Source organism: Jaculus jaculus, chromosome 16 (assembly GCF_020740685.1).
Source record: "Jaculus jaculus isolate mJacJac1 chromosome 16, mJacJac1.mat.Y.cur, whole genome shotgun sequence".
Taxonomy (NCBI): Eukaryota; Metazoa; Chordata; class Mammalia; order Rodentia; family Dipodidae; genus Jaculus; species Jaculus jaculus.
In genome coordinates this window covers 19128462-19151570 of record NC_059117.1, presented here as the reverse complement: position 1 = coordinate 19151570, position 23109 = coordinate 19128462, and the positions used below count along the sequence as shown (strand labels likewise).

Below are 23109 nucleotides of genomic sequence, written 5' to 3'. Positions count from 1 at the left end.
GGTCAGCCTGGGCTAGAGAGAGACCCTACCTTGAACAACAAAAACAAAAAGAAAGGGGTGGGGTCCCCTCACTCAGGTCTTCAGTGTTCTGGGCAGTGTGGTGGAGCCTAAAGGTGGGGCCTGGGGGCGATGGGTGTGTATGTGTCTGGATGGCCCACCAGGCCTCTCTTTCCCTGCCTGCCCAGCTGCTGCCACCCTGGGACTGCCTCAGGCCTCCTTTCCTGGAATCTAGACATGGCTCCTGGAAGGCCCCAAGAAGTCAGTGTGGTGGGATCCACTTGGATCCGTTTTTTGGAGACCACACCCACGCATGAGGAAAGAGCCCAGAAGGAAGACATGGCTCCTGAGCCCAGGGAAGCAAGGCCTCAGGTGTGAGTGACGTCTTGTGGCTGTGCTCTTCACCCCCGATGAGTGGAGAAAGCTAGATCCTTCTCAGAGAAGCCTGTACCGGGTTCTGACACTGCAGAACTGTACTAACCTGGTTTCACTGGGATTCCCATTTACCAAACCAAAGGTGGGACAGCCAGGAGAAGAGCCCTGGAAAGCAGATTAAGTAAGTTCTGGAAGCTTCTCTCTTGGATGGCAGTGCAGTCACAAAACCACAAAGTCAACTGGAATCTTCATTTCAGGAACTGCTAATGAAAAGATCCAAAAGAAATGGACTCTGGGACCTGAAGGCAGAAAAACCTTACATATATGAAGGCAGAATAGAGAAAAGGCAGGATAGGACTGTAGGAAAGAACCCTAAAACCAATGAGATTAGCCAGAATTTCATCCCAAAGTCTATTGTTCTTAGGCAACAGATAGTTCCCAGAGAAAAAATACTATGGAAATGTGAAAAACAAGAAAACACTTTCAAGCAGAGTTCAAATTTACCTAATCAACCCAAACTCTCAGCAGATAAAGACTATTAGTATGGTATGTGTGAGAAGACTTTCATTAATACTTACCCACGTGTAACATGAGGAAAACAGTAGTGGAGAGAAGTTATTTAAGTGTAAAGAGTGTTTGAAAGCCATTAGTCAAAGCTCAGCTCTTATTTGACATCATATAATTCACAGTGGGGAGAAACCTCACATATGTAAAGAACGTGGGAAAGCCTTCACTCTCAGTGCCTCCCCGTATTGACATCTAAGAACTCACACTGTAGAGAAGTCCTACAGATGTAAGGAATATGGCATATCCTTTGGCAGAAGGTCAGGCTTGTTGATACATCAGAATGTCCATGCCGGAAAAAGCCTTGTAAGAATACCCTAGGCAGAAAGGCGTCTGGCTGCAGCCCATCCCTTCCTGTCTGGGGGCTCATTTCAGAAAAAAGACCTACTTGTGTAACGAATGTGGTGACACCTTTAAGTCCAGCTTGTCCCTCCGTCACCATCAGGGAATTCATGCTGGAGAGAAACCTTTCAAATGCAGTGAATGTGGGAGAGCCTTCAGGCAGAGTGCATTTCTTAGTCTACTTGAACGAATTCTCCCTGGAGAAAAGCCCTACAGGTATAATCAGTGTGGAAAAGGCTTCACTTCTATTTCATGACTTACCAGACACTGAATCATTCATACAGGAGAGAAGGTTTGTAATTGTAGTGAATTTGGCAAAGCCTTAAGTTCCCACTCAACGCTTCTTATTCTCGAGAGAATTCACACTGGGGAAAACCCATGTAAATGTGAAGTGTGTGGAAAAGCCTTCAGACCAAGTTCAGCCCTCCAGCATCAAAGAATGTGTGCTGGAGAAAGACCCTGTAAGTGAGCAAGTGTGGGAAAGCATTCTGGTGTAACTCATCCCTTAGTAACATCAGAGAATTCATACTGGAGAGAAACCATTCCCACGTGAGGAATGTGGGATGTCATTTGGGCAGAGCGCAGCTCTTATTCAGCATTGGAAAATTCATACAGAGGGAAGCCCTTTAAGTGTAACACATGTGGGAAAAGTCGTAGACAGAGCACCTCACGTATTGCACATCAGTGCATCCATACTAGAGAGAAACCCTGTGAATCACATTTGGGAAATTTTTCAACCACTGGTCATCTCTCACTAATCATTATACAATCCATGTGGATGAGGACCTTAGAAAGTAGGTTTGCATGTGTAAAAGGCTAAACCAAAGCTCAGCAGGGAATGCATGCTTGAGAGTATGTAATGATGGTAGGTATTTTCAAAATCTCTAATCAGTTCAGTCCTCAGCAGATACCACATCCCTGGATAGATTGTGAGTGATAGGAGGAAAGTCTTCATGCCTGTCAGGCACTTTAAAAAGATCTCATGAAAGCCAGGCTGTAAGTTTAAGGGAAGCCTGGGAAAACCTAGGTTGACCCCCCTCATCTCAAAAAATTAATAACCTGAGATAAAGAATTCACAACCAAATACATTGACTTTGGGCATTTCTAAAACAAAGGTATTAGTTTTTCTTTTCCCCACCCCAGTGCATGGTAGATATTGTGTGTGATCATAAACATCTTAAGGATAGTGGGATGTGGCCTGGGGTTCTCATAAAAGCACCAAACTCTACCCTAGTAATATTTTTATAACATGTTAGTAGCATTTCAGAAGGAATCAAAGAAATTACAAATTTTGGGGGGAGGGGAATGGACCAAAACTAAAGATTGCAAATAAACTGTAAACTACCTCTCAGTATCTGTCTTGAACAGCTATCAAATATTGTGGTTGGTTTTCACTAAAAATGGGAAAATCTGGGGGAAAAAAGTAATGATGCCGATGCCGATGTATACATGTTGACACTTGCATCCTCAGTCTGCTGTTCTCGCTCACTTTCCTTTTCTCACCCATGCTCTCCCTTAAACTTGATAAGTAACTCACACAGCAATCCATGTGCCAGCTGCTTCACTCCGGATATTATGGTATGGGCCCACCCTAACCGTTTGTCGATGACAACTGACATAAATACATTTGAGGATTCTGTATTAGTCAGATTTCTGTCTTGGTTACAGAATAATTTAGTCTCCTTAAAAGGAAGGATTTATTTTGACTCATGGTTTCAGATTTCCCTTGATAATTGCTTAACTCTGTTGCTTGGGGCCTGCATTGAGACAAGGCATATTTGTAAGTGGGAGAAAGCTGAATTCTACTTAATGCTCTTGTTTTTTTGTTTTTTTTTTTAAAGATTTTTTTTTTGTTGTTTATTTATTTGAGAGCAATAGAGACAGAAAGAGGCCAATAGAGATAGAGAGAGAGAATGGGTGCGCCAGGGCCTCCAGCCACTGCAAACGAACTCCAGACGCGTGCGCCCCCTTGTGCTTCTGGCTAACGTGGGTCCTGGGGAATCTAGCCTCGAACCTGGGTCCTTAGGCTTCACAGGCAAGCGCCTAACCGCTAAGCCATCTTTCCAGCCCAATGCTCTTGTTCTTATCGTCGTCATTTCTGAAAAATTTCTGCCTATAGCTTCCCATTTCTCACAGAACTGAAAGGAATATCAACAACAGTAATATAAGCCAGGTACTTATTTTTCACTTTAAAGGAGAGATGTTTGAGCCAGGTGAGGTGGCTCATCCCTTTTAGTCCCAGCACTTGGGAGGCTGAGGTTGGAGGAGCATGGTGAGGTTGAGAGCACCCTGGGTCTACTGAGTGAGTTCCAGGTCGGCCTGGACTACAGTAAGACCTTGCCTCAAGAAAACGGCACAAGGAACGCCTGTTGGCTGGAGGAAATACAGACCCTTGGGGTCCAGCAAGGAGACGTGCTCTCCAGCACTTTCCTTGAGCAGGAGCTTCTCACTTCTGCGGCTTGCTGCTGCTGGCAGTCACTCGTGATTGTCTTTTATCTGAGGGATCTTTTTCTTCACATTTACAAGTCTTCTCTTATTCCAAATTTGTGAACTATCCTCTTAAATAAAAAGATGACTATTTACATTTCTGCTAGTGCTAGAGCATTGCTCATCACTCCTACCTGCTTGCCTTGAGGTCCTCTTTGGAGTGGCATGTTTCTTGTTCTTTCTGCATAGCCAGCTTGTTTAATCATAGCTCTCCAGGACTGTGGACTGGTTGCTTCCTGAGTCTTATGTCCTTGGACAAGTTTCTTTCCCTCTAGGCTTTGGGTTTTTAAGTCTATAATAATGTCATCTGTATAATGTATAACATATTTAAGATTTTATACCAATTTAAATGAGATAAATATGTAAATATGTGACAATACTATCTGATACATATTTGGGGTGCATTCACTACTGTATTCTCTTACTGCCCCTATATAAAACTGTTTTCTTGGTTCACTGCTTTCCTGCCTTAGTGGGGAGTGTTTCCTCAGCCTTTAGAGAGGATGTGAGAGAGCCAGAGAAGATGAGAGCGTGTGCTTGTACACTAGCTGTCAGCAGCTGCTTGTCCTTTTTATCCTTTTATTTTTTATTTATTTGAGGGAGAGAGGGAGGGAGGCAGATAGAGAATAGGTATGCCAGGGTCTCTAGCCACTACAAATGAACATGTGCTCCCTTGTGCATCTGGCTAACGTGGGTCCTGGGGAATCAACCCTGGGTCCTCTGGCTTTGCAGGCAAGTGCCTTAACTGCTAAGCTATCTCTCCAGCCCTGCTTGTCCTTTTAATATGTTACCTATGGTCAGTTGTCTAGGCAGGAACTATAGCAGCAGGCTTTGTGGTTTATTCAGGTTCCACTTCCAGTCTAAAAGGACAACATGAATCAGATATGGAGGTGGCCTGTAAACAGATGGGATAACTTGTATATTTCCTTGTTTCATTAGTCTGTGCATAAAACTTGTGTCCCAGTCTGGGTAAGCATTCCTAGGCTACAGTGTAAAACTAAGTTGGAATCCTTGGGAGTGGTATGGAAATATCACCAAGAAATTGTTCTGTACACTGAAGTCTGGGGCTTGCTCCTCTAAAACATGCACTATACAACTGTAAGTCACAGTCTAGGGGACCAGTGCTTTGAAGAACATGAAATTCTTTCCAGAACCTTCAGCACATACTTGCTGTGAGGACTCTTGGATGCTGATGGTTGGAAGACTACATTGTTGAACGAGGCTGACTGCTCTGATTGACTACCCAGGCATTTCATTTTATAGCTGTCTTATATCTTTCTTACATGAATTGTTACCTTTGTTAATGCTTCATTATTTGCATTATTTCTAGAGACATTGATTCAGCACCATTGTGGTCTGACACAGTATGAAAATGTATCACCTCCTTGGCATACCTTCCTGGAACCCCAGATCAGACGTTAGTCAGGCACTCCCTTCACTCACACAGTCCTCTTACATAGCACTATCATGATGGATAACTGTATCTATTTGTACATTCATTTTTCATCCCTTTTCATGACTGTGAAATGTTTCCTGTTTTCAAAGGCTGTGCATTTTGTTAATCCTACCACATTTGAAATACCTACTGTGCAGTAAATATTTTTTGTTCTGACAGAGGAATTCTTTTGAGATATGCAGTGTGCTAATTCTGTGTGTGTAAGAAGGCATGTCATGAGAGCAGATTGACAGAACTGAAGGACCTGTAAACTGTAGAAAGTAGGTCTTTCATTTCTACCATAAATGTTCAGAAAGGTGGCCTCAGTGATCCAGAATTCTTATAAATGGCACACGTTTGACTGGAATACAGATTCTATCTCTAGAAACTTGGGGACAATACTTATTTTGTTATATACAAATTGCATTTACCCATATGTGCTTGTGGAAAGTATAGGGTGAATTTTTAAAAATTTTTTCAATTAAAAACAATTTTTAAAAATTTACTTAGAATGGGTGTGCCAGGGCCTTCAGGATTATAAACGAAATCCGGACACATGCAATGCACCTTCTTGTGCATCTGGCTCATGTGGGTCTTAGGGAATTGAACCTGGATCCTTTGGCTTCACAGGCAAGTGCCTTAACCATTAAGTCATCTCTGTAGCCTGTAGGTTGAGTTTTAAATGCTCAAAGCTTAATGTTGATGGTTCTAAGTTTTCACTGACTTTTAAATTATTTCCTTCCTTCTTTCTCCAGAGTTCATGATTCACAGATTATTTTGTCTCCTATCCGCCTGTCTGCCCTCCCTTCTTTCTTGCTGTCCTAAAATAAAATTACCTGTATTTCTTCACTGGGGTAGATTTTGCCCTTGGGATATTGCTTGTGCATGTTGGGAAATGTTTTCAGTTTCCATAACTGAGGTTCCTCAACTGGGGTTTGTTGGATAGAGGCCTGGGGTTGAATGTCCTGTTCTGCATAGGACAGTTCCCTGTGATCAAAATTATCCAAATCCTAATGTTTAGTGCCACTATTGAAAAGCCATGCCCTACAGAGTATGTGCTTCTCATTGCTAAGATGGTGTCATGAAGTCTTAGATATTTCATAGAAATCTATTTTCATTTTCATTCTTTTGGTATAAATAGATAACCTTTACTCACCATTCTTTTGCTTAAAACCTCTTGTACTGCCTATCAAACTTAATTTAAAAGCAGCATATAAATGCTCTTGAATTTGCTGCGTAGGCCCCCTTGTATTTCTTTAATGCGGACTTGACCTGTTGGGTGTTGGGTGTTGAGTTGATTAGGGAGAAGCATGTAATTGTATACATAAGATCTGTGGATTTCACTGGATGTCAATTTTACCTCAATTAAAAGGTTAACAGGGCTGAAGAGATGGCTTAGTGGTTAAGACATTTGCCTGCAAAGCCAAAGGACCCCGGTACTATTCCCCAGGACCCATGTGAGCCAGATGCACAAGGGGGCACATGAGTCTGGAGTTCATTTGCAGTGGCTGGAGGCCCTGGCGTACCCATTCTGTCTTTCTCTCTGCCTCTTTCTCTCATAAATAAATAAATCTAAAAAGCTACGTCTGGGTCAAGGAATTTCTTTTTCTTTAACCTCTTTCTCTTGGTTCTCTTTTTTTCTGCATCAAGCATATATTTCTTTTTATTTTATTTTTTTAGTTTTTCGAGGTGGGGTCTCACTCCAGCTCAGGCTGACCTGGAATTCACTATGGAGTCTCAGGGTGGCCTCGAACTCACAGTGATCCACCTACCTCTGCCTCCCAAGTGCTAGGATTAAAGGCGTGCGCCACCATGCCCAGCTTAAAGCATATATTTCTTTATAGACCAAAAACAATGTTTACAAAGGAACTTAACATGGAGAATTCAGTATAGCTTTTGTATGACTAAATCTTCTATTTAAGGAATGTTAATATGAATATCTTACATTATTGGTATTAGAGAGAAAATATATACCTGTATCTATAGAACACATATATATGAGCATATGTGTGTGTGTGTGTGTGTGTGTGTACTGTATTAATGTGTATATATGTATATTTTCCAGATTTTTATTTTTAACAATCTCTTTTTTTAAACATCTTTAACCAATGAGCAACCTTCATGCCCTGAGTGATACTTGATATTAAAACGTTTTATTTAAAAATGTTACAAGCAGTCCAGGCATTGTGACACATGCCTTTAATCCCCAGTACTTGGGAGGCAGAGGTAGGAGGATTGCCATGAGTTCAAGGCCACCCTGAGTCTACATAGTGAATTCCAGGTCAGCCTGAGCTCGAATGAGACCCTACCTCAAAAACAAAACAAAAAACATTAAAAAGCAGGGCTGGAGGGATGACTTAATGGTTAAAGAGCTTGTCTGAAAAGCCAAAGGACCCAGGTTCAATTTCCCTAGGACCCACGTAAGCCAGGTGCACAAGGTGGCACATGTGTCTGGAATTCGTTTGCAGTGGCTGTAGTCCCTAGTGTGCCCATTCTCTCTCTTTCTAATAATAAATAAATAAATATAAAAATGTTAAAAACAATATTCCTTTAGGAAAACTTTTTGGTACTTATGTCCCCTAAATCCATACAAATTCCAGAGCAGCATTATTCATTATTTGAATATAGGAACACTGAATGTCTAAACTGCCCTGATTCATTAAACGTAAATTTCTGGATCTACCCAAAATGTATTGAACCAGAACCTCTGGAGGATGGGATATAGGTCTGATTTTATTTTTTTTCCAGTAGTATCGCACTGTAGCCCAGACTGACCTGGAATTCACTATGTAGTCTCAGGGTGGCCTCAAACTCTCCATGATCCTCCTACTTCTACCTCCCAAGTGCTAGGATTAAAGGCATGTGCCACCATGCCTGGCTAGGTCTGATTTTTTAAAAAAATGCATTTTTATTATTTATTTATTTATTTGAGAGAGAGAATGAAAGAGGCAGATAGAGAGAGAATGGGCATGCTAGCACCTTTAGCCCCACTACAAATTAAATTCAGATGCATCACCACTGTGCATTTGGTTTTACTTGGATACTTGGGAACTGAACCTGGGTCCTTTGGCTTTGCAGACAAGCACCTTAATCACCCATCTATCTTTCCAGCCCCTAGAATTTATTAATTAGAAATAATTTGTGGTGCATGCAAAAATTATGCAGTTATGGTTGGGCTTGGTGGTGCACACCTTTAATCCCAGCACTTGGGAGGTAGAGATATGAGGATCACGTGCGTTTCAGGCCAGCCTGCGACTACACAGTGAATTCTAGGTCACCCTGGACTAGAGTGAGACCCTACCTTGAAAACCCAAAGATAAAATGAAATAAAAATAAAGAATTTACAAAGGCCGGGTGTGGTGGCTCATGCCTTTAATCCCAGCACTAGGGAGGCATAGGTAGGAGGATTACTGTGAGTTCGAGGCCACCTTGAGACTCAGAAGTGAATTCCAGGTCAGCCTGGGCTAGAGTGAGACCCTACCTCGAAAAACCAAAAAAAAAAAGGGGGGGGGGAATTGACAAAGGAAAAGATGATCTAGATTGTTGTGTTCTTGAGATTTTGAATTTTCTTTCTTTTTCTTTCTCTCTTTTTAAGGTGGCTATCATCCTGTAAAAATTGGAGACCTCTTCAATGGTCGGTATCATGTTATTAGAAAGCTAGGATGGGGACACTTTTCTACAGTCTGGCTGTGCTGGGATATGCAGTAAGTGTTCTTGGTCATGCATTTACTTCCTTTATGGTTTGTTCCATATGTGTTCTGAGAAGATGTGGCCAAGAGCTATTCCACTTTATTGTGGCGTGCCAAGTGCTATTCAGCACAGGATTGCTGCAGCTCGCTAAGATCCATCACACACACACACAAACACGTATGTATGTATGTACACACACATGTATGTATGTATGTATGTATGTATGTACGTACGTATGTATTTATTTAATGTTTTTTCCCGGTAGGTTCTCACTCTAGCCAAAGCTGACCTGACACTCACTCTATAGTTCCAGGCTGGCCTTGAACTCACAGTGATCCTCCTACCTCTCTGCCTTCTAAGTGCTTGGATTAAAGCTGTGTGCCACCACACCTGGCTTCTTTATTTTTGAAATTATTATTGCTTAAAATTGTTTTTCATTGAAGTAGTAATACTTTTCTAGTAATTCATCCATATCAGAAAAAGTTCACATATAAAACTGAAAATGTATAAGCCTTTCAAATGAGTATTGTGACATGGGACTGAAATGCTGCCTACTGCACTAAGAAGGCACCCTTGTGACATTATTTAAAAGGCTTGTTTATGTACTGTAAAAACAATGTCATTACCACTCAGTACATACACACATGTGTACTGTGCTTGTTTTATGTTTATGTTCACGAATACAAGTGTTCCCAAAATTTCCCCTTAGTGTCTGTGGACATTTACATTTTTCTAGTCTGTTAATAAGAAGAATTGCAATAATAAAGCATAGGAGATTGTCTTAATATATGAACCCATTATTTAATTGTGTCCACCAAATTTGAAAGATACTATTTTTCTACTTGAGAACTGGGGAGATAAGTCAGTGTGAATAAGAGTGTTTCCATGCACACGTGAGGGCCTGAGAGAGCCTGGTCAATTCCCTAGCTTGCACATAAACAGTTAGGCATGACCACACATGCCTGCAGCCCTGGTCCTGTTAGGAGCAGTTCCCAGATCATTCATAGACTCCATCATCAGCTAGTCATCAGCCAGAATTTGATTGTAATATCCATGTAAAAAATGCCAAGCATGGTACTGTGCGCCAGTGACCCAGTGGCGGGGAGGCAGAGACAGGAGTTCTTGTTCTGCTGGCCAGCTAGTTTAGCCTAATTGGCAGACTTAAAGACAATGAGAGACCCTTTATTTAAACAAAAACAAAAACAAAAACAAAAACAAAAACTGGGACTGGAGGGATGGCTTAGGGGTTAAGGCTTTTGCCTGGAAAGCCAAAGGACCCCGGTTCAATTTCCCCAGGACCCATGTTAGTCAGATGCACAAGGGGGCGCACGTGTTTGGAGTTCATTTGCAGTGGCTGGAAACCCTGGCATGTCCATTCTCTCTCTGTCTCTCCCCTTCTTTCTCTGTCAAATAATTAAATAAAATAAACTATTTTTAAAAAGAGGGGAATTAAAAAAACGTTGGGCAGTATTTCTATGGAATGTCAGCAGAGTTGTCCCCTGGCCTCCATGTTTGTCTACCCACCCTTGTGCACTCACCTGCATTACGAGGTGTTCCTGCTTCGTGGGGAGGTCTTACTCTAACAGTCTCTTCTGCTGCTACTATAAATAACTGTCTCTTTTTTTTTTTTTTTTTTTAAGGGGGAAAAGGTTTGTTGCAATGAAAGTTGTAAAAAGTGCCCAGCATTATACAGAGACGGCTTTGGATGAAATAAAATTGCTCAAATGTGTAAGTATTGCACAAATGTTAATGACATAAGAAAAGTAAATGACTGATTTTACACAGAGGTTTGTCTGGATCATACTACATTAAAGTATAAATTTTTAAGTTCAAGTGTTAATTCTTAAAATTGAAATGGAAAATACTCTTATTCACTGAGCTACCTCCCCAGCTCCCAGGTAGGAAAATAGTATCTTTCAAATTTGAGGGACACAATTTAAAATTCGTTCCTATAATGGAAAAGATACTCCATTTCATTTTTTTAAAAATACTTAATTTAAGAGAGAGGAGGGGGAGGGAGGAAGGGAAGGAGGGAGAATGGGCTTCTAGCCACTGCAAATGAACTCCAGATACATGAACCATATTGTGAATCTGGCTGCTGGCAAGTGCCTTACCGCTAAACCACATCTCCAACCCCAAGATTCCCAATTTTAAACTTGTCTGTTGTCCCGAAGTGGTAGTGCATACCTGTAATCCTAGCACTCAGGAGGCTGAGGCAGAAGAATAGCTTTGATTCCAGGTCAGCACAGGCTAATAGGCTCTGTCTTAGAAAACCAGAAATTAAAAAAAGACGAAGAAGAACTCCTCTGTTTGTTCTTTAATTTATTTTGCTTTGCATAGGTTCGAGAAAGTGATCCCAGTGATCCAAACAAAGACATGGTGGTCCAGCTCATTGATGACTTCAAGATCTCAGGAATGAATGGGATACGTATCCTTAAACTTTTCTGATGACTGAACTATGCAGTTTCTGTTTTCACTTTTTTAAAAATCTTTCATTATTAACAGCATATTTCATGTAATAAAATTAGCATTATTTCACATTGCTGCTGTATTCCTTCCACATAAGGCCTCCAAGGTCATTGTAAGTGTCCTGTGTGTGTATCTAGAGCGTCTGGTCACCAGGTACCTTAGAAAGGGTTTTTGATACAGAAAAAATACCTTCTAAACCTTTTTTTATTTTAAATATCAAATTGGTTTCATTTTGGATGCAATTACTGATTTTTACTAAAAGCTTTTATTAGTGTATACTAAAAGTTACTCAAAATAATAGACTTTATCATGACCTTTTCTTATATGAGATTAGGGTTGTAGCTCAATGGTAGAGCCCTTGTCTAGCATGTGCAAGCCCTGGATTCCATCTCTAACAACAAAAAGGAACAACAACAAAAACACCCACATAGACATTGTCATACATTTATGTAGTGTGCTTAGTGTACTTCCCTCCCTGTGGCTCTTGCGTCCTTCTGCCCTGGTCGCTGGAACTTTGAGAGCTTGTTCTAAGTGTCTTTTCGTGTTGAGCTCTCAGCAGCCTCTCATTTTCTGCTTTAATGAGTTTTAAGTCTCCTCAGTGTCTTCTCACCATCTCCATGGAGACAGTTTTCTGGCCATTAGTGAGAGTGTAGTACTCATATTTAAAATTTTTTTTAAATTTATTTTTATTTTGAGAGAGACAGACACAGAGAGAAAGACAGGTAGAGGGAGAGAGAGAGAATGGGCGCGCCAGGGCTTCCAGCCTCTGCAAACGAACTCCAGACGCGTGCGCCCCCTTGTGCATCTGGCTAACATGGGACCTGGGGAACCGAGCCTCCAACCGGGGTCCTTAGGCTTCACAGGCAAGCGCTTAACCGCTAAGCCATCTCTCCAGCCCAGTACTCATATTTAATTCGTACTTGCTCTGTAGTGTTTCCTTTGATTTTTATTTTATTTATTTGAGAGGGAGGGAGGAAGGCAGAGAGAGAGTGTGAGGGTGTGGGTGTGCCAGGTCCTGTAGCCACTGCAAACAAACTCTAGACACATATACTACCTTCTGCATCTGGCTTATGTGGGTCCTGGGGAATTGAACCTGGGTCATTTGGCTTTGCAGGCAGTCGCTTTAACCACTAAGCCATGCCTCCAGCCCCTCCTTTGATTTTTTTTTTTTTTTAACTTTATATCATTACTTGGTTGTCTATAATATTGTAGACCTTTTGTTTATTTTTTGTGGTGGAAGGCACAGTTGTATGCTTGCACTTTTTAATGTTTTCAGTCAGTGTTCGGGGTCCTATGCGTCTGTGCCCCATGAAAGCATTTGTTTGCTACAATAAAAGGAAAAATGTAAACTAAGGATGGTAGCTTTGCCTGTATTCCCAGTACCCTGGGATGCTGAGACAGGATGAACATTGCATGTTCTAGGCTGGCCTAGGCTACATAGGAAGTTCCAGACTAGCCAGACCTTTAGATTGACCCTGTCTCAAAAGGCATAAGTCAGGGGCAACAGAGATGGCTTAGTGATTAAGGCGCTTGTCTGCAAAGCCAGAGGTCCCAGGTTTGATTCCCCAGGACCCACATAAGCCAGATGCACCAGGTGGTGCATATATCTGGAGTTTGTTTGCAACAGCTGGAAGCCCTGGTGCATCCATTCTATCTCTTTCTTTCTCTTTCTCCCTTTTTCTCTCTCCCTCTCAACCAAATAAATAAAAATAAGTGTTTTTATTAAAAAGCAAATCAATTAGTGAATCATTAAATACTGTTAATACTAACATTTGAAAATTGCAGTTAAGAACTATTAATCTGAATTCTGCTTCTAGAATCATACTCACTGAGCCTGTCTTTTTTTAAAAATTAATTTATTTTTTATTAACAATTTCCATGATTGTAAACAGTATTCCATGGTAATGCCCTCCCTCCTCCCCTTTGAAATTCCACTCTCCATCATATCCCCTCCCCCTCTCAGTCTCTCTTTTATTTTGATGTCATGATCTTTTACCTCCTATTATGATGGTCTTGTGTAGGTAGTGTCAGGCACTGTGGGGTCATGGATATCCAGGCCATTTTGTGTCTGGAGGAGTACGTTCTAAGGAGTCTTACCCTTCCTTTGGTTCTTAATTCTTCCCGCCACCTCTTCTGCAATGGACCCTGATCCTTGGAAGGTGTGATAGAGATATTGCAGTGCTGAGCACTCCTCTGTCACTTCTTCCCAGCACCATGGTGCCTTCTGAGTCATCCCAAGGTCACTGCTATCTGAAAAGAGAAGGTTCTCTACCAAAAGTGAGAGTAGCATTAATATATGGTTATGAACATTAAGAGAAGTGCTGACTGGGCAGTTTGATCCTCATAGTATATATATTTAGCCAGACAGCAGCAGACATTACACCCCTAGGGCTCGCGACTACCCCTGTTAGGTTTTCAGTATAAGTGATGTATTCCCTCCCATGGAGCGGGCCTCCAGTCCAATTAGAGGACAGTTGGTTTCTACCATGACAGATGTGCCACTATTGCACCTGTTAGCTCATTTGGCCTGTCTGGCCAAATATAAGGCTTGCAGTGTCCACTGTTGAGTATCTTCACTGGTGATTTCTCTCTCTCCCATTGAGCTCCATGCAGAATGGCTCCTTCTAGCTTCCTGTCAGCTGGTCTACATGGAGGAGGTTATCACCTCAGTTCCAGCATGATTTCTCAGTGGCCTTGCAGTCCAAGTATGTGGAGTCTTCAGCAATATGGTCTCACCATCTATTCCTGGTGGGAAACCAAGGGCCTCGGCAATGGCCTGTAATGTTTTGGCGCATCAGTGACCTCCCTGGCCAACAACTCACTGGAAAGTATCCCATCCCTGGCACTGAAAATTTTCTAGTAACAATTTATGGCTCCTGAGTGTTCCATTGTCCAAAAAAGTAGATTTCCATATGATTTATTTATATCCTCCTAGATTTTGATTAGCCCTCTCTCTACCTTTCCTTTATTCAATCTCTTCCCCTGACCTCACTTAGGCCTTTTTACCCCCATTAATCTTCTTACATATATACAATACTATTCTATTAAGTCTCCCCTCCCTTTCTTTCTATTCCCTTTATATCCCCTTTCTAGCTTACTGGCACTTAAGAACTACTAATCTGAATTTTGCTTCTAGAGTCATACTCACTGAGCCTGTCTTTTATGATATTTTATTTTATTTATTTATTAGAGAGAGAATGGGCATACCAGGACCTCTAACCACTGCAGATATACTCTAGGTGCATTTGCCTCCATATGCATCTGGCTTACCTAGGTTCTGGGAAGTTGAACCTGGGTCTTTAGGTTTCACAGGCAAGTGCTTTAACTGCTCAGTCATCTCTCCAACCCCTCCCTGAGCCTTTCAATGACTTGTTTCTGCACAGGACCATATTTCTGCCAGATGAATGTGGAACTTCTTCTTGTTGAAGGGCTAGAGTTCAAATTCAGGGCCTTAAGCATGCTAGGCAAGTACTGTACTGCTGAACCACACCCTAGATCTTGTTTTATTTAAGTTCTCCCAGTTTGCTTACTTTGTAAAGTAAATTAAAGCGATGTATTTCCTGTATTAGTTGGCAAATGGATTTTTTTTTTTGACAAAAATGTTTCAAAAATATATAAAAGTAGTGTATAACATTCAAAGTCTGGCTATAATTGAGTTATTCTTCCTATCTGGCTCAATAATATTTTAAAAATTATTTTTATGAGAGAGAGAGAGTATGTGTGAGAGAAAGGGCATGCACATGTGCGTACCAGGCTCTCCAGCCACTGCAACGAACTCCAGATGCATGCACCACTGTGTACATCTGGTTTACGTGGGTGCAGGGGAGTCAAACCTGGGTATTTAGGCTTCATAGGCAAATGCCTTAGCTGCTAAGCCATCTCGCTATCCCCGGTTCAATAACCTTTGAACAAATTCTGTAAATACATTCTTTACCCTTCTATGAATTGCCACAGTGCATCTTGTAAAAAGTGCATTTTTAGAAAATATTTATTTTGGGGCTGGAGAAATGGCTTAGCGCTTAAAGCATCTGCCTGCAAAGCCAAACGACCTAGGTTCCATTCCCCAGGACCCATGTAAGCCAGATGCACAAGTGGCGCATGTGTCTGGAATTCGTTTGCAATGACTAGAGGCTGTGGTGTGCCCATTCTCTCTCTGTCTGTCTGTCTTCTCTGCCTGCAAATAACTAATAAATAAAAATTTAAAAGTATATTTTTTTTGCTGCATGTGTGCATCTTTGCCACTCCAAAGACATTGCAGATGCTTGTGCTGCTTTTGTGCCTTTGGGAATTGAGCCGAGGCCAGCAGATGTGTTAAGTCACTGAGCTATCTTCTCAGCCGTGTCTTCTAGTGTAACTATAAAACTCGTTGAATAAAATTAATAACTTGTTGATCCTATGTCATCATTCCAAGATTTAAATTGCCTTAGTACTGCAAAAAATTCTTTTCTTTTCTTTTTTGGTTTTGTGAGGTAGGGTCTCACTCTACCCCACACCTTTAATCCCAGCACTCAGGAGGCTCAGTAGGAGGATTGCTGTGAGTTCAAGCTAGCCTGAGAATACACAGTGAATTCCAGGTCAGCCTGCGCTAGAGTGAGACCCTATATTGAAAAACAAAAATAATAATAATGATAATAATAATTTAAAAAAAAAAGAAAGCAAAGTTAGTCCAGTTTAAGATTAGATACTCCATGGGCTGGAGAGATGGTTTAGCAGTTAAGTGCTTGCCTCTGAAGCCTAAGGACCCTAGTTCAAAGCTTGATTCTCTAGGACCCACTTTAGCCAGATGTACAAGGGGGCGCACGTGTCTGGAGTTCGCTTGCAGTGGCCGGAAGCCCTGGCGTGCCCATTCTCTCTGTTTACCTGTCTATTTCTGTATCTCTCTCTCTCAAATAAATAAATAAAAATAAAATATTTTTTAAAAAGATTAGGTACTCCTCTTGCCTTTTATAGTGTTGTTACCTAAATGTTGCTGGGATAAAACATGTACCCAAAGCAGCTGATGGGAAGAAAAGATTTATTCTGGCACAGTCTTAAGGGGAGACTTCATGATGGCAGGGGATGTGTGGCACGAGCAGAGGTCGGCATCACTTCTTGCTACAACTGTACGACAGCATGAACTGAATTGAACTGTGACAAAGGGGGAAGCGTTGTTATGACACGCCAAAGCCTGCCTCCAGCCCCGTCTCCTACAGCAAGGCTTTGCCTCCAAAACTGCTACCAGCTTGGGGTCAAGCATTCAGAACCTTTGTGTGGAATTTGATTTAAACCGCTGTAAGATTGCTATAGTACTAATAATAGTTCTTCTTGGGAAAGAAGATAGAACAAAGAAGCTAGCACAACTCAGGCCTGTATCAGGGGATTGCCCTTTAGGAGGCTAGGACACACACGCCTTGTTTCCAGAGTGGATATGACCATTTATTTTCTAAGGTCGTTTTCAAGTATGCATTAAATCTTAAGTACATAGTGAAAATGTCAGTTATTTTTCTATTTAAATGAGAACAGCCAACCACTTTTGTTATTACTGATACTGTTTATATAATATTTTATTAAGAAATTAGTCTTTTGCAACATAGTAATATATTCAGTAAGTACCTGACTTTAGGAAATGTATCCTTAAATGATCCTTAACCTTGCTCCAGATGTCTGTATGGTCTTCGAAGTGCTTGGCCATCATTTACTTAAGTGGATCATCAAATCCAACTATCAAGGTCTCCCAGTACGTTGTGTGAAGAGTATCATTCGACAGGTGAGTGGCTCCTCGTCCATTTGACTTACCTTTCAATGTAGATTTTTGTTTTTATTGAATAAATACATTAACAACATTTTGAACTGCTAATAAGTCAGTTTGCTATTTACATAATGATATGCCACTTTGTAAAAGAAAACAATATTGTTAATGCTAAGCATACATTTTGTTTGGTATATAGGGTACACAATATGATATAATCAAAAATTATTGTATATAGTACATTTCCTACAATATATCCTGCTTAGTTCAAAACAAGCAATTTCTTGTGTTTATTTACTGTTTCTAAGCATCCTTGGATATAGTGAATATCATATATCAAGTTGTTTATTAATTCTCATTTATAAGAGGAACAAGTTTTAAGGATCTAATCTATAGCCTTGAGTCTATAGTTAACAATATTGTATTATACATGTGAAATTTGCAAGGAGTAGATGCTAAATGATCTCATCACACATGTGAAAGTAACTGAATGGATAGGTCAGTTCATTTCAGGTAATCATTGCCGATCATATATGTATATAAAAACACGTTGATTGTCAAGTGAACCTCAATGAAAGGGAAAGAAGAAGTGAGTCACGAGAAGGGAGAAAAAGGCTCTGTGCTGGTTTATCTTGAACTGGAGTGAGAAACTTGTGTACGAGTTAAGGTTTTTTTTTTTTTTTTTAATTGTTTTTTACTTTTATTTATTTGAGAAAGAGAGAGAGAGAATGGGCGAGCCAGGGCTCCAGCCACTGCAAATGAACTCCAGACACGTGCACCCTTGTGCAACTGGCTAATGTGGGTCTTGGGGAATCAAGCCTTGAACCGGGGTCCTTAGGCTTCACAGGCAAGCACTTAATTGCTGAGCCATCTCTCCAGCCCACAAGTTAAGTTTTATGGGATGTATTGTATTAGAATATGCTTTGTTCAGTTGGCTTACCAAAGGAAAACCCTGTAGCTAGGGACTTGACTTACCAGAGATGCTCCAATATATTTATAGGATGAAAGTGTCCATGTAGATTTCTTTCCAATTAACACTGTTTACAAGTCTGTTTTGCATAAATTATGTTAAATAATCTATATTCTACTTTAGAAAAGTTGCAGATACAACCTATTCTCTACTACCCATTACAGTTTAAAGAGAATTACCATGGGTATTTCTGCAGATAGGTAATGTATCCGTGAGGTTGCTTGCCTTACTTGAGGAGAGGTTAGGAACATTTCTTTAATATCTAGTCCTAGAGTTTGGATATATCTTCCCTTGGATTACAGGCACAAAATACAAGCCTCAGTAAGAAAAATTTAATTGGAAATATAATAATGATTCACAACTAAGATTTGTGAATTTAAGAGATGGATGATTAAGAGAGTCTTCCTTATATATGTGGAAAGTCTTTGCGTACATACCCATGAATTGATGTAAAAACCCATTTATAAAGATCTCAAAACTTATGTCTATGAAGTAAAGGCATCCTAGATTGTGCTTTTGAACTTTTGCTTGGGGCCTCTTGTGTGACTGCGAGTGTGGCCTCCCTGCACCCCTCATCCTTCCGCACCCCACACTGGCAGCTTCTCTTGTAACATTGCTAATGTTATTTCAGGAAGGGACTGGAGAGGGAAAGGCTGCTTCCTTTGGCTTACCTCAGTTGGACTGAGATATTTTGTGTATGGTATTTTGCTAGGGCCACATGCTTGCCTCCTATTGGTTTCTGGCTTTTATTAAATAATATATCTGCTCCCCTTTAGATTTCAAGTAGTAGTACTTTTATTTAGCATCCCAAATAAAACCTTTAGACAAAGGTACATGGTGAGGGTGAAATTAGTATATTAATTGAGTTATTCTCTTCCCAGTAACATTCCATATTGATAACTTTTAGTGGCATTTCTAAGGTTCTTTTAAAAATCATCTTGTGCGGCTAGAGAGATGGCTTAAAAGTTAATTAAGGCACTGGCCTGCAAAGCCAAAGGAACCAGGTTCTATTCCCTAGGACCTACATGAACCAGATGCACAAGGTGGCGCATGTGTCGAGTTTATTTGCAGCAGCCGGAGGCTCTGATGCATCCATATTCTCTCTCAAATAAATTTAAAAAATTAAAGTTAAAAATCATCATAAGTCTTGGGAAGAAACTTGAATTTATCTCTGATAAATCATGAAGTATTAAAGAATGTACTTATTTTAATAGCACAAATAACTGTAGAAACAGCTGTCATTGCTCAGCTCACACAGGCTTTGTCATTCCCAGAATGCTCTACTGTCAACGATTCCAGTGGCAAATGTATCAGTGAGCCATTGTTGTTCATTTTATATGACAGAGTATAACAAAGTTGGCTGATCTTAACAAGTAAAGGATTGTGCAAATAGCCAGACAAAATTCTGAGAGTTTGGTGGATTTTATGTGTATAATTTTTGTTGCAAAGTCTGTTAACCTCAGTGAATTCATGTCTCCTGTTCTTTGTGGGGAGTAGGAAAGAGTTGTTGTGGTAGTCATGTTATTTTGTTTTTCTTGCTTGCTTGTTTTTTGTTTGAGATAGGCTTTCACTGTATTACTCAGGCTGGTCTTCAATTTTTACACACAAGAATCCTGGAATTGCAGCGATTTCCATGCTTAAACTTAAATTAACCCAGCTGAGCGAATCCATCTTTATTAAAACAAACACTATCTTGGAGTCTGGGTTGTTCTCTAAGCTTACTTAGAACTACCTGTGTAATAAACTGTTAACACGGTGTTGCCGTCAGGTTCACACTGCTGGTTGAAATCACCCGACCAAGAGCAGCTTGTGGGAAAAAAGGTTAATTTTGGCTTACAGGCTCGAGGGGAAGCTCCAGGGTGGCAGGGAAAATGATGGCATGGGCAGAGGGTGGACATCACCTCCTGGCCAATGTAAGGTGGATCATAGGAACAGGAGAGTGTGCCAAACACTGGCATGGGGAAACTGGCTATAACATCCATAAGCCTGTCCCCAACAATACATTGCCTGCAGGAGGTTTTAATTTCCAGTTGCTATCAGCTGGGGAAATCTTAACATCCAGAATACCCAAGTTTATGGGTGACACTTGAAACAAACTGTCTCAGTTAATAATCTGCATACCTATTTGTTGGTTAATCTCAGCTGTCAACTTGATTGGATCTAGAATTATCTAGCAATCAAATCTCTGAGCATGTCTGAAAGAGAGCTTCTAGATCAGGTTAAGTGAAGTAGGAAGACCCATTGCACCTGTGAGCAACACCCTCCTGTGGGCTGAGATTCTGGGCTGAGTAAGGAGGTGGCGGCAAGCTAAGCAGCATTTGTCACTTTCCGCTTTGTGACTGTGGGTGACATGTGACCAGCTGCCTCAAGTTCCTGCTGTCATTACTCCCTACCACGATGGACTGTAACTGCAAACTGTGAGCCCAAATAGAACCAATCTTCCTTTAGTGGCTTTTGTCGGAGATTTGATCATAGCATGGCGCAAAATGACTAATGTACCTATGTTTCCCATTATTCTCTTTGCTTTAGTTTGGGGTTCAGTATTTCTGAGTCCTGGGTTGTACTGGGAAGATTTTGTATTGATAGACCTACACAGTGACATAATTTTTTAGACCAAACTAAAATATTACTTTCTTAATACTTTGCTACCAACCTTGGCCATATAAAGCAGGTTTACCTAATCACACTTTAGTGTTTTTGGTTGCTTTGTCACTTGGCACACATCACCAGTCTCCCAGCCCTTGCATGCTCTCTACCATGCCTTTCACTCCTGCTGTTCTTTCTATGTTTAGTGCTGTCATCCTTAGTTAGCCCAGGACTTAACGCCTCCTGCCAGCATCTTTCACAGCCTTTCTCTCCTCTCCCCTCTCCCTGTGTCCATCTGGTCCAATTTGTTCTCTTTTCCTTTGCCAGTTATTTTCTTAAGTAAAGCCTTGCTTTAATAAGTCTTAAAGTACAGTTTCATTATCAGTCAAGTAGTAATTTTGCCCTCCTCATACATTAATATAAAGGCTTGGATACTACTGTCCACTATTAAGTTCCAGCCACAGTTCTGAGCACTTCACAGTTTACTCCATTGATTCCACATAACAATTCTACAAAATAGGTACTATTTCTTTCCTTGTTTCATGAAGTGGAAAATGAGGCATAATGAGGTAAAGTAATTTGCATCAAGTTAAGAAGTTATTTTTCTAAAAATTTATTTGAGAGAGAGAGAGAGAGAATATATGGGTGCACCAGGGCTTTCAGCTACTGTAAATGAGTCCAGATGCATGTACCAGCTTGTGCATCTGGCTTATGTGGGTCCTGGGGAATTGAACCTGGGTCCTTTGGCTTTGCAGGTAAACACCTCAGTTGCTAAGTCATCTCTCCAGCCTGAAGAAGTAATTTTTTAAAATGTACTAAGTTGTTGAATGGGAATTAAAATCCAAATGATCTAGCTTTGGGGCTTAGTGGTTATTTATTTATTTATTTATTTATTTTAGAGGGAGGAAGAGGGAGGTAGGGGATGGGCACTCCCGGGCCTTCAGCCACTGCAAACAAGCTCCGGATGTGCATGCCCCCTTGTGCGCACGTGCAACATTGTGTGCTTTGCATCACTTTGCGTCTGGCTATGTGGGACCTGGATATTCGAACATGGGTTCTTAGGCTTCACAGGCAAACGCCTTAGCCACTAAGCCTTCTCTCCAGCCCTGGTTTATCATTTGTTGCCAAGCAATATGCATATATTTGGAATTGTCCTGAGCCTTTGTCCAGTAAGATTAAGTTGTTATTCTTCTGGAGAACCTATTTAATTCTACCCATATTTCCCCTCACAAGCAAAAATTAATGTCCTTTAAGTAACTAGTTTCCTTCTGAAATTTATTAATATTCAGACTTGTCCTAGACAATCATAAATACATGCATATTTTTAAAAAGTAGTTTATTTTGAGGCAGTCTCACTCTAGCCCAAACTGAGCTCTACTCACTGTGGATCCCAGGGTAGCCTTAAACTCACAATGATCCTTTTACCTAAGCTGTTTCAAGTGCTGAGATTACAGGCATGAACCACCATGACCAGTTTAAAATTTTTATTCCTCTCACTTTATAGGTAGTTTAGAGAAAGTATTTAATGATCATCTTTACCTCTAAATGACTTTTGCCATGTTTTGTCTTCTTTTCTTTAATTGTATCCTTTGTGTCAGGCTTCTGAAAGTGCCGTCCTTTCTTTTCTGCCCAGTTTCAAGGCTTAATCAAGATTCTCTGACACAGGCCTCTCTCGGCGCCACCCCTGTTGACAGTGCTGTCCCTTGCCTCGGTGGGTGCCGGTAGCCCACATCGAGTCCTTGAATTGATTTCAAGGTCTTGTCTACAGCAGTGGGCAAGGTCTTAGTTCAAGTACAATTGACATTTTATACTGGATAATTGTATGTCGAGGATGCCTGTTCTGTACATTGTAGTATAATTGCTGTAACCCTAGCCTGTATCCCTCCACTCCCCTTCACCCCCCCACCCCCGCGCCTCTGGATTTTGTCAGTTGTCCACTAGAGGGCAAATTTCCCTCATTGAGAACCATTGGAATACCACCTAAAAGACATCATTTACTTTTGGCAATTCCTATTTTATAACTATGTTTTCCTAATTCGTGTACTTGGGGTAACCATACTTATATATTCTGTTACAGTGATTGAAATGAGGGACTATTTGCTCAGCATCCATCACAATATCACAATAGCGTGAATCAGCCACTGTATCCACAAATCCATTATGGTCACCTTGGAGTTAAATATCATGTATTTTGAGCCATATATATTTCTTTGACTCTCTTTTTCATGTTAGGGAGTATTGTGACTGGTTTTCCTTAAGTAGAGGAAAAAAATATTACTTCCTTCTATTTACAGAATGACGCCTTTTTGTAATTTAAAAGGCTCATAGGTAAATGTTATCACTTCCTTATTTTCCAGAGGTAATGAGAGAATTAAATCACACTTAGGACTTCTTGCTTGCTAAGCAAGTGCCCTGCCTTTGAGCCACGCTCCCAGCCTGAAACACTGCTTCGTCAGGGTTTTCTGT

General features: G+C 40.8%; 1 protein-coding gene across 7 annotated transcripts in view; it reads left to right on the top strand.

The window, feature by feature from the left end:
• Positions 1 to 23109, top strand: part of Srpk2 (SRSF protein kinase 2) — a 238872-nt gene that overhangs the window by 157556 nt on the left and 58207 nt on the right. For all 7 annotated transcript variants that reach the window (XM_045135485.1, XM_045135484.1, XM_045135483.1 and 4 more), the window contains 4 exons: positions 8796 to 8904; positions 10531 to 10618; positions 11231 to 11318; positions 16999 to 17105. In XM_045135485.1, the coding sequence (XP_044991420.1) occupies positions 8796 to 8904; positions 10531 to 10618; positions 11231 to 11318; positions 16999 to 17105 (392 nt within the window). The remainder of the gene's footprint in view (positions 1 to 8795; positions 8905 to 10530; positions 10619 to 11230; positions 11319 to 16998; positions 17106 to 23109) is intronic.